At 46.2% G+C, this 12,053-nt stretch overlaps 1 protein-coding gene across 1 annotated transcript; it reads left to right on the top strand.

Annotated features, from left to right (window-relative positions):
* The first annotated feature begins 231 nt into the window (after nt 1-231).
* Nucleotides 232-5,442, top strand: LOC146189995 (neprilysin-1-like). The gene is made up of 3 exons (XM_084603366.1): nt 232-1,544; nt 2,389-2,872; nt 5,056-5,442. The coding sequence occupies exons 1-3, from the start codon at nt 232-234 to the stop codon at nt 5,440-5,442; spliced, it is 2,184 nt and encodes a 727-aa protein (XP_084459492.1).
* Nucleotides 5,443-12,053: the final 6,611 nt, after the last annotated feature.

The raw sequence follows: 12,053 nt of genomic DNA, 5'->3' as shown, positions 1-12,053 counted from the left end.
GTTACTGGCTGATAATGCTCAGAACGCTCTGAACTTAGAGTCAAGTGTAGCAATGGTAACAGATGGTCGATGCCTTAATAATATCCATAAGTTTGTACGCATACATCTAAAAGAATGCCTCCTATGTGCGCTCCTGTATGCTAATTCTGCTCGGCACGCGCTCAGAGTTAGGCGAGAAAGCGATATAGAAGAAGAAGAAACGTTCATTCCATCACAAGGGCGGGCTGAAGAATGCACCAGCAGTCGTCGAGGTCCGAGGACGTTGGGGTGCCCCCGAGCGGGCCCAGCCCGGTGCGGAGTACGGGGACCACGCTGACCAACTTCCGAATGTCCCGACGGGACCTCATCGTCACGGCCCTTCTCGTCTCCGCTGCATCGGCCATCATCGTCACCGCCGCGATCGCCATCCGCAACAGACATCGACCGGAGCCCCTGCCCCCGCTTCTGGACTTGAGACCGCCGAGGGAGAACCCCTGGCAGACGAGGCACTTGCCGCTTTACTTCGAGTGTGAGTCCAGCGCCTGTCGCGCCACGGCGGAAGACCTGAGAAAGAACGTCGCATGGTCTCTCAACCCATGCTCAGATTTTTATGAGTACGTCTGCTCCAGTGACCGGGTGAAGACGAACGTCTACGACCACGCCGTCGCCCATTACATCCGCGAAGTCAGAGAGGTGATCCGAAAGTATCAAAACCTCGGCTGGTTTCACAGAACAATGATGTCGAAGAAGATCACTGGGTTTTTTTCTGCTTGCCTGTCGAGTCACCTGGACTTGTCTTCCTGGAGATCCCAACTGCAGCAGACATGGAAGTACCTGGATCTCGAAGGAGACTTGGCGGTTACGGAGAGCATGCTCGCTACGTTTTCGAGAGTCCTTGAGGTTTTTCCCGTCGTTCATGTGTCCGTGCTAGAGGCGTCGCACAAGACCTGCGCTGTCCTGACAAGACCAGATAGTAATGGCGCAGACCGGATCTTCCCTGTGCCGCACGCGTTTACGAAGTCTTTTCCAGAGTTTGCTGCAAATCTGCTTGGTTACAGTGGGAAGGTAAACAATGACGTCAGAGATCTCATTAACTCGGCAGGCAAGGTGGAAGCCGAACTCCAAAAGTACTCTGGTCCCCAAGGCGAGCAGTACTATCACCTCAACGAATATGGGGACATTCCGGCGTCGGAAGTTGGGAACGGAACTAAAGCATTTGACTGGACATCTTACCTACGAAACTTACTAAGTGGTACGGTTTCAGTTAAATCAGACTCATGTGTCATCGTCAAGTCCCCTGCGTACCTGAGACACCTGGTGAAGGTCTTCGGCAAGATATCGAAAAAAGACATGCGATCTTTTCTTAAGCTGAGAGCAGCCATGGCATTGATGCCCTTCAGGAAGCTTGTGGACGCTTCTAACAAGAAAGACATCGAAAAGCTGTGCACGCTGGCGACGTATAAGCTTTACCGATACGCATTTCTCAAGGAGTTCAACGACACGCAGATCCTACAGGTGTTTGTGAGCGCTGGCGAGAAAGAAGTGATCGTCAGAATGTCTTACAGGTGAGACGCTTGCACTTGCAGTTTTTTACCTCTAGTTTTGCTCTGAAGTCGAACTTCCTTGTGTTTATTTTTTTATTGCGATGCACGTGCCGAATGCTGATAATATTTTGAACATCTTCACGGAACTGGAGCACTGTTTGAATATTTAAAGTTTGTCTTTCGTAGCGAGTTGTTAATATTGCCATAGAAAGTCACTCTGATGCCTTTTAATAAACAGATGAAAACAACAAACCTTCCGGAAGGGAGGTATGCGGATGTATGGACGTATTTTCACGATATGGGAAACAACTGCGCTCATAAAAAAGAACTTCCTGTTGAAAAATGCTCGTCTACGAAATTTCTGGATCTAGCGAACAAGCCACAAATCTAGAAATATCGTATCTCATGGCGTTTGTTTGAGTTTCCTGGTGTCTATACTCCCAAGTTTCAATTACCTGCTCTATGTAGTAGCTTAATTGAGTTTGGAATATTTCATCTTTAGATACACAGTAACAATAGGATTTCAAGCGCGGTAAATGCCGAGTCGACACATAGCAGAATATTCCGAGTCTTTGAGACAGCACTCAGCTTCTGCCTTCCTATCCCTTATCTGCATTGTATAACTAATAAAATAGAAAAGCATCCTTAAAACCTTAAAATATTCTCAGTACATAATGGTAGCGTTTTACGTCAACAGGTTCTGTATTACGTTAAGAAGAAACTGTACGCAAAGCATGCTAGCTGTCACTTGGCGCTTTACCCCATCTGTCTCATCTGTTAGCTGCTTAGAGAAATGTATGACACTGTCTTCAAGCGAATTGAAGAATATTAAAAACTATATTTGCTCCTTGGCATGTGCTAACAGAAATGTCATCACGGAAGCTCAGCCGACATCGAAGGGAAAGAGCAAGGTGGACGAGGCCATGAAGAAAGCGAAGTCCAAGTACTTCCGGATCATCAAGGACGTGAACCGCTACTACGAGAACGACGCAACGAAACCAGGAAAAGAAATAGCCTTCAACTACGTCCAGGGACTAGGATCTATGACACAGCCCTGGCTACGGGTCGTGGTCGCTTCGGGCGGCAAAATCCAGGACAACCAACTGAACGTGCGCTGGGACTTCGATGCGGACACCAACAAGCTCGTCGTTCCCGTCTCCATCGGCCAGATGCAGCTGAAAGGAGACAAGGAGTTTTTCCTGGAGTCCACAAGTCTTGGAGGCGCCATGGTGAGGTTCCTCTACAGGGCCTTCCACGAGAGGCCGCTGTTCTCATCCGGCAGCCCTGCGCATGATGAAGACCACAACATGTCAGCCACCACTTGCTTGGAAAAGCAATACGGGTCTCAGGTAAGTGTAACAGAACTAAATATTAAGAAAATTATAAAAAATATATATATTTTATTAAGTGTATAGGGACTGAAAAACAAAGAACAACAATAATATGAGAGTGGCGATTGTAACTTTGCTTCCCTAAAGTCACTGAATGTATTTCAACTTAAAGGACGTATCAAGAAGGCAAAGCGGTCTTTCTATATTACGGCTATACAGCAGCGTGTGTTGATATCCCGCCTATATTTCTGTCACGAACAAACTCCAGCTTTCTTGGGTGTCACTTTTTACTTTGAGGCAGATATAAAATAATGCAATGAATTGTTCCTATTATATCAATTGCAATGACATAACCTTCCGAAGCGTAAAAAGTTTGCCTTGAAATCTTATCCCGCACTCGCACCAAGATGCTGATACAGCCTTAGAAAAACAACGGGACGCATTTTAGGCAGTAAATACTAAGAAATGAGAGTCCGGAGCGATCATCTAATGTATGTTGTCATGGTGTAATTTTTCCTTCTGCTTGAAACTGAGTTCCTAAACTCCCCGTAGAAAAAGGCTACCTCCTAGGATTTCTGAACATGGGCCTTCGATGAATACGGGATGTCCTGTGATCCTTACACAATGGCTGTGGTCGACTTCGAGCGCTGCTCGATCATGCTGCTATCGCAAATGCAACTTTGTGTACGAATAGCGTGCACGCGACCATCTTCTCACTCAGGATCGTGTTTGACTTGATGGAGGATGTAGAGATGCTGAGCAGTTATTCCCTCATTTTCTGTTAAGGTTAATCCCGATAGAAGATGTTTCACATGTTAATAAAGCAGTAGCCGTGTTAAGTGGGGTTAAAGTTGAAAACGTCATACCAGGCAACTGAACGATTATCGCTAGTGAAGGTACCCAGCTTGCGTTGGGTTAGGCGTGCGGCCTGTAAAGCAAGCAAGCTACTGAGCACTGAGCTGCTGCTCTTGAATGGAAGAGGCCCTACACACAATATATTCGGCTCTATATACGTAGCGCATTTTTATTTCAGGTTTTAAATACATTCGCTAGTTTCACAATCATTATGCTGACGGTGCTGACGTGCCTTTTCAGTCATAAAATTATAAATATATAATTGAAGTTATGTGGCATTCTTTACCGCCGTGCCGTACCCATTGTTTGGCTGAAAATACCTCACTGAGTGAAAACCCTGCTTACAAAAATACACAACGAAGAGTGCGTATGCGAAACGGGCGCAGCTCCCTGCGTCTGGGTTCCCTGTCTCGCGGTATATCTATGCGCCCGTTGCTCTCTTCACAGCTCATTTCGCGACTGACTCCTTGTTAGAGATATCGGTGAGCTACACTTGCTTTACTTTTGCCTCAATAGCCGAGATATCGTAGTGGCTACAGTAACTAACCAAAGGATGACCCCTTGCGCTTGCAACTGCTTCCCTGGCTGAGCCGAAAGCCTGCAAGCATTTCAATCGGAGTCGATGCAGTGACGGTGGAAAGGGACCCTCGCGGACTCAGCAAGGACTTCTGTTTTCCAATAGACAACTCCAAGCCCTATAACTGCTGAATACCCTTTCTGAGGGCCCACATGTGTCGATGTGTCGATAGTGATGTATATGCTCTCGCGTTCCTCTTATTTCTTATTATCAGTATCAATTTTGCTGTTATGTAGAGTCAGTAGAAAAAATTAGCTGAGGTTTAGCTTTAGTTAAACCCAGTAGGTTGTGTAAGCAAAGCCGACGTTGCTTCTCTTTCTCTCCTTCTTCTTCTGCGGCGCGGCGTGGCTACCGACCGGGTTTACATGACGGCTTGAAGAGGGGCCCCATCTGTGGTCGCTCTAAAAGTCAAACGTGGCTACCGGCCGGGTTTACGCGACGGGCTGAAACCTGGCGTAATATTGCTTACGCAATAAAAGTGACAGATTGCATGTACACGAAAACTAAAACTTATTCGATTTCTTTCTTATAACCTTGTCATTCAGGTTAATAATATCGATAGACAGAGCTTCCACATCCTGTCAATACTTCTTGGCATTATATGTGAGTGCTTTGCGTGAACAATATCTTTTTTTTTTCCTCAGATCGATGCTCCATTCGCTCTTGCAGCCTGCCATGCGTGTTACGTTTGCTGCCATGTAACCACACGTATTCCGTAAGCTGAAATTTCTTTCAGACTTCAAACAATGATCATGACTTCCCTTCCCAGGCCATTAACAAAACCAAGGTCAATGGTCGCCGAGTCCTGAGAACCGTGGCGGCTGACAACGCCCTGGTGCCGGTCCTACACAAGGCGTTTAAGACGTCGCTGTACATCCACAAGATCGAGGTGATCAACTACAAGAGGCTCGAGATGTCGCTGGCCAACCTGCCCGACGTGGACGCCGACCAACTGTTCTTCCTCATGTACGGCCAGACCTTCTGCGAGCCGCGAGAGGACACTGCGCGGGTGCTGGCGCATGCGCCTTGGCCACCGGCCAAGATCCGACTCAACACGCCGCTGGCAAACTACCCAGAGTTCGCTAAGGCGTTCAAGTGTGCCAATGGTACAACCATGAACCCCAAGAAACGCTGCTCAGTTTTCCATTTCGAGTGACCTGTGGAGGACAGAAAAGAGTTTGCATTTTCTGTTTTTTAAGTGTTTTGCTTTCGAACGGGACATCTATGGGTCAAAAGAGTGCTGATCATTGAACATCAGTATGAGTGTTTTGTATTCTTAAATTCATGAACATCTTGTTGTTTCTTTTTTTTCTTTTTGCTACCTGATGGCTTTTGTGGAATTTGTCAAAGGCTGGAATTTAACAAAGATGAAATATGCCAAAGGTCTGGCTCTTTACGTCACGAGGACATAAAGAACACCCGGGCAGAGCAGAAAAAGAAAAAAAACAACGTCCGGGCGGAGTAAAAAAGTAAACCGTTGGTAGAGTTAAGCATAGTGACTTGGCGCCTTGATGAGCGTGAGAGCTTATGGGAATTTGCCGCCGAAATATGTGGACAGTGGTAGAAGGCTCCTTATATAGATCGGGCATGATAAGAGCAGGCTTTTCTCAGCATCTCTGCTCTTGTCCGCAGTAACGACGTAAAGCAGTCCGAAAAGTCATCAGTGCCTGTGGCGCGCCACAGCTGCCCAAGCAGCCACGCGTTAAATTTTTTGGCTAGCACCTGCATGCTCCTGCTTGGTCTTGCTTTTAGACTGACCTGCGAACGAACGGAGGCTGATTAAGACGGTGACCCACATCGAGAGAAAGTGGCTCTAACTACTGCAGCAGCCAGAGGAGCTGACCTTCGCACTTAGCCGTGGGTTGGAGTCATGTTCACGGCTGTATGCTAGTTTTCTCTTTTATAAACAATTTTTTTTTTTTTGCTACGTACCCATGACATCATGCACGACGTCACACGGTTACTATGGAAGGGTGGCTTCAGTGCCTCAGGAGGCCATACTAGATTGGCCACGGCGCGAACATTCGTTTTGCTCATTCGCAAAACTAAGAGAACATATGTGCTAACGGATAAGAGCATAATGGAATACACAGTTTCCTGTGTTGCGCTTCATGCTAGATTCAGCGATTGTTTTCAGTCACAATATCAGACAAGCTTGGAGGCGAGTACTAAAGTTGATGCACGTATACTGCCGTTCATGCGATACCACGAGTTTGACGCCGGCAAACAATATGGTCGCTTCGTATTTCCTCAGTGCCTCACTGGTTGTCCCAGAAAACCCCTCCCCCCTCCCTTGCCCTTAAAACTTTTAGTTAGACACGCAGCCCACGCTATTATAACTAAGCGGCCTTAGCAAAGTCTATTAGTAACGGAGAAGGAAACAAATAAATTAGAGGGACACTTCAGTTACACCTTTAAAGGTATTACGCCACATTGTCAATGCCTCCCGAATCCTCGTTCACTTAGTTATTCGCTTAAACAGTAACCTATTACCCGTGAATCGATGTATTATAGTCTCCGTATACACATTAGAATATAGCCGTTATGTATCACGTTATGTGAACAGCGCGCCACACACACACACACACACACACACACACACACACACACACACACACACACACACACACACACACACACACACACACACACACACACACACACACACACACACACACACACACACACACACACACACACACACACACACACACACACACACACACACACACACACACACACACACACACACACACACACACACACACACACACACACACACACACACACACACACACACACACACACACACACACACACACACACACACACACACACACACACACACACACACACACACACACACACACACACACACACACACACACACACACACACACACACACACACACACACACACACACACACACACACACACACACACACACACACACACACACACACACACACACACACACACACACACACACACACACACACACACACACACACACACACACACACACACACACACACACACACACACACACACACACACACACACACACACACACACACACACACACACACACACACACACACACACACACACACACACACACACACACACACACACACACACACACACACACACACACACACACACACACACACACACACACACACACACACACACACACACACACACACACACACACACACACACACACACACACACACACACACACACACACACACACACGCACGCACACACACATTCTACCGCCATTACACACTAGCGCCGCGACTATTACTTATAGACAGTGCGCTGTAAGTACACCGCTTTGTGATGCCCGATTACATACTGCGTAGAGATTGCAACACACTGGCAAATGTTAACAATTTGCAATCTGGCTGCCTTAGTACATCAGTTTTTTACGCAACCTGGAATAAGCGACGATTTCTGAGGCTAATGCTTTAGCGGGTGCCGCAGATATCACGCAAACTTTTAAGCCTACCGCACAAGCACGACCGCCCACTCGCTCGTTTTGTAAAGCGCCGCGAACGGCGGAAGTTTCCGACAGCCGGCCACGCATGACGGTGCTTCTCAACATCGCTAAAAGCCGCTCGGGTATTACACGTATGGCTTGGCACACCGGAACTACACCGTTCACCGCTCTTCCAGCATACTGGCTCGGAACGGCCGCAGTTACAGTTCTTGGGATTATTCTTTGTTTACTCTACGGCTGTGGGCACCTCGGTTCGGCTTCAAACCTTCAGTCGAAAGTTAAGCCAGACCGATACAAAAAACGAGGTTCTGGATGAATGCCCAATATTTGCGTGGAATTTCTGGAACGCACTGTAACTGGCAAGCTCGGAAACATGGATATTCAACACATCGTCACAATTGGGGCGGCAGACAAGCGATTGAGCCAGGAAAAAAAAAAAAAAAAAAAAAAATATATATATATATATATATATATATATATATATATATATATATATATATATATATATATATATATATATATATATATATATATATATACTGTTATGTGGTGTACCACGTTGGCATTCATCAAGTGAAGAAAGAAGTGTCTGGGTGTGTGGACGAACACGACGCTCAGTGTTGAGTTGTGGAGCTAAGCGGTGTCCATCGATTTCAGAGTGGAAATCACGCACCGATGGGTAATACCACTTTAAAATCAATAGGCACCGCTTAGCCCCACAACTCAACACTGAGCGTCGCTTCGTCCACACACCCAGACACTTCTTTCTTCACTTGCTGAATGCCAACGTGGTACACCACATTCCACTCGTAGCAATACGTTTGCACAGAAATTATAACCTATAGTGTTTTCAGCTGCAAATACAAACGAAGGGCTTTCGCCGAACTCTGCTATAAGACGAGTGCTATGTTTCCTTTTACATCACGTGCTGATAGAATTGCTAACACGTAAGAGCACGGCAAGAAGGAATGGGCCTGGACCACCATTCGACGAGGACTGTCAAACATTCCACCAGAGAGACGGTGGGAAAGGGTTCAAAGCAGCGTTCAGAAGAAGGGGTCAGGAGAAAAGGCAGTGTTTTAGATGTGAACAGGTAGCAGGAAAGTAGGGGCAAGAAGTGCACGAGTGGAGTCCGAAAATTTTTAAATTTTTGCTTTAGCTTCCTGAAAAGTTGCAATCTAGGTTCGCAGGCAACAGGAATCACAAAGTGTGCAAAAATTTTTGTGATACTCCGAGTACATCCTTTTTTGCGGTCATTCACCTTCATTTTCATCAAAAAAGCATCTTTACATGACTGCAGTTTGGTGAGATTTAATTGTGGTAGAGCCCCACTACTGGTCTCGCCATAAATACTCTAAAGATGGCTTTTGCTCACTTCAGACACAAGCTTCAATACACTGCTAGCGGATCAAGTTGGCATCACGCTGGAGGGGGCACCAATGGTTGTTAGCAGACAGTAGTATACGGTTAGTCAGCGCAGAAGTACTACAGGCGAGATGCAGTGGAGGTCTTCGGCAGGTGATAGTTTATGTTAAATACTTTGCTTCGAAGTCTCCTTATGTATTCAGGAAACGGCTCTTCTGAAAAGATGCACTCTAATGACAATAGCACAGTTGCAGGTTTTTCATTAAGGATGGCAGAGATTTCTTTTATAACACCGTCGCAGTGAACCTGTCAGCTTATGTTTAGAGTAGCCCGATGTTCTGTTCATACGTTATAGCCGGCTATTCACAACTTAGCACTCCAACTTTCCGTGCAAACAGAGCAAAAACAACCATGGCAAAACAACGGCATAGGTAGAGTGCTCGTACTGTGCCCTCGCTCTGTTCTGGATGTCTTCGCTCTGTTTCTTCTACGGGATGAAATACCAACTCACCCAAGCTTCGGTTTTACTGCAGCTCAGTTTTGTGCAAGTTTAGCTGTTCAGAATTATCTAAATAAATGAGAAAGAAAAAACGAATCAATTACCAGCTGAACAGGTCTCCGTTCGCGCCTATTGGCTGCTTCGCTGTGTTTAGAAAGATATTAACTCCGCTCGTACCTCATTTGTAGTAAACAGAGTCACAAGAGTTTTTATTCGCCACATCGCTCACTAGCAATAAGAGACCTGAAACTACGCGCCGGTTCGGCGCTCTCAAACAATCGATGCAGTCAATTCCGGCATCGCTGATTCCGAACGGAATAGGGTCTCTCTTATCCCGAAGCTCAGCCAGAAAAGGAGCTCGGTATCAAAGTATTCTTCTCCACTGTCTTAACGACCTATAGGCCTCCTTACAGTCGAGCCCACCCCGTCACGATAGTCCTCTGAGCTGACTCCTAGCCCTCAAAGGCCAGCATTTGCCTCGTATGCCTTTTATTATGTGTTTGTGTATAGGTCTACATTACGTGTGCAAATTGTGCCTCCGTGGCTACGTGTCTCAGCTTGCCTGTGTGCTCGAGCTCTCTTTGCGTTGTGGTTGCTATCTAGGCTGTTCGGCCGGCGTTAACGCCGTTCCGGTTAACGACCAGAGTGGGCAGCGAGCAATGCAGGATCTGGTGCGGCTTACGGCGCGCCAAAACGGGCCACGGCACCCGCGGGACGAATAGTGCCGCGGAAAGCCAACGGTTATGGCTCGGGACTTTCTCGTGATGCGGTGGATCGCAACTCTTTCCTTGAGCCAAGTATCCCATTCCTTTCGTCTTCCCAGTGCATTTTCCCTTCTTTCTTTACTTCTTTCTTTGTTTGATTTTAGTTTTTCTTCTTTCGCTCTTGCACTCTATCTTCTTTTCCCCTTTCTTTCTTTTACTCTCTCTTTTGCTCTGACGACTGCTTAGGAGATACTCTTTGCGGAGTATGCGGAAATGACTTGCGTCAAGCAAGCATGACCTCAGCTGATGATTCGGGAAGATGAGTTGTGCAAAGAAGCACAGCTGCCTAAATAGGACTGAAATAAATAATCTGGGTAATTGACAAAGCTACCATGTGAGTGAGTGAGTGAGTGAGTGAGTGAGTGAGTGAGTGAGTGAGTGAGTGAGTGAGTGAGTGAGTGAGTGAGTGAGTGAGTGAGTGAGTGAGTGAGTGAGTGAGTGAGTGAGTGAGTGAGTGAGTGAGTGAGTGAGTGAGTGAGTGACATAGGCGCGAAATGAAGCGACTGGCGCACAGGATTTTTCACCTCCTGTTGGCACCTTAATAGTCGTAGTTCCTTCTGGAAGTAAACTGAAGGAAGGTTTTAAAGTGGGAACTTTTCACATAAAAAAATATCTTTAAACAAATCAGATTCTTAACTCTTGGAAGGAAGAAAACTATAATCGTAGCAAAATGATCGCACGAAGGAGGTTCCATATAGGAGCGTAACTCTGCACCTCCTTTCCGAACTAGCGTCATTTACTCTGGAGGCAGCAGCTGTTGGGGGCAAAGTTCATCCACTCTACAGCAGCTGGGACCCTCGGGGGCCCAAGGTGTAGGAACTCGCATCTGAGAAAGAAGAAATAAAAAAAAGGAAAACGCGTTCATTGTTACTTTTTCTACACTGGAGGCCCTTTCTTTCATGAGCATGGATTCTATTAAACTGCTTACTACGCCTTAGTGACACAAACCGGAGGAGAAACATATAAAGTACTTTGTCTTACTTTTGCTTTTCTTCAATAAAAAAAAGTTACTAAATCTACTGTTTCAGCTCGCCTCCCTCGCTGTCAAGGCGTTTGATGAAGTGTCGATGTAGTCCCGGGAGTAATTGGTTCCTCATTATCGTCCTTCTTTTCGCTAAAGTTTCTTTTCTTTTGCCCTGAGTAGCTTTTAATAGGCTTAGCTTCTAATTGCTACGCGGCCGTAAAGAATAGAGGCGTCTAATAGTAACCTAGCACTTGCATGTATTACCTGTAATTCTTTATGCGCAGAGTTTGTGGTGTGCACTTCGGTTGCGTCAGCTGAGAATACTGAAATTTCAGACCAGAAAGTTTCCAGGAAAATAGTTTTGAAGAGTAATTAAGTCATCAGTGAACAGTTGTTTCAACGCTGTGCTATTTATTATAATTTTGGTAAGGCCACTGTACCGATGCCTAACTCAGGGATGACCTTTCGTTCCGACGAAAGATGACTCTCAAGGCGCACAGTTATTGCAATGACAGAGACGACTGTGATGAGAGTAGTCATTTGATTTGGGCATGGTTACTTGTTTCCTCAAGGTTAGGAAATTTCAGAGGCTTACAGTGTGAACTGCAGCTTAGCCTATAGTCAGTGATGTACTTTTTCGTTCCTTTTCTCCTCCGTGCATTCTTG

This window comes from Amblyomma maculatum, chromosome 5 (genome assembly GCF_055883805.1).
Source record: "Amblyomma maculatum isolate TAMU_Amacu chromosome 5, ASM5588380v1, whole genome shotgun sequence".
NCBI lineage: Eukaryota > Metazoa > Arthropoda > Arachnida > Ixodida > Ixodidae > Amblyomma > Amblyomma maculatum.
Note: the sequence above shows the minus strand (reverse complement) of the source record. Positions and strands in the feature narration are given on the sequence as shown.

Excerpts from the sequence above, each read along its gene's own strand:
- LOC146189995 (XM_084603366.1), top strand. The coding sequence starts at position 232 with ATGCACCAGCAGTCGTCGAGGTCCGAGGACGTTGGGGTGCCCCCGAGC. Across the intron at positions 1,545-2,388 it reads ATCGTCAGAATGTCTTACAG|AAATGTCATCACGGAAGCTC; the intron begins GTGAGACGCTTG and ends ATGTGCTAACAG. Across the intron at positions 2,873-5,055 it reads AAAAGCAATACGGGTCTCAG|GCCATTAACAAAACCAAGGT; the intron begins GTAAGTGTAACA and ends TTCCCTTCCCAG.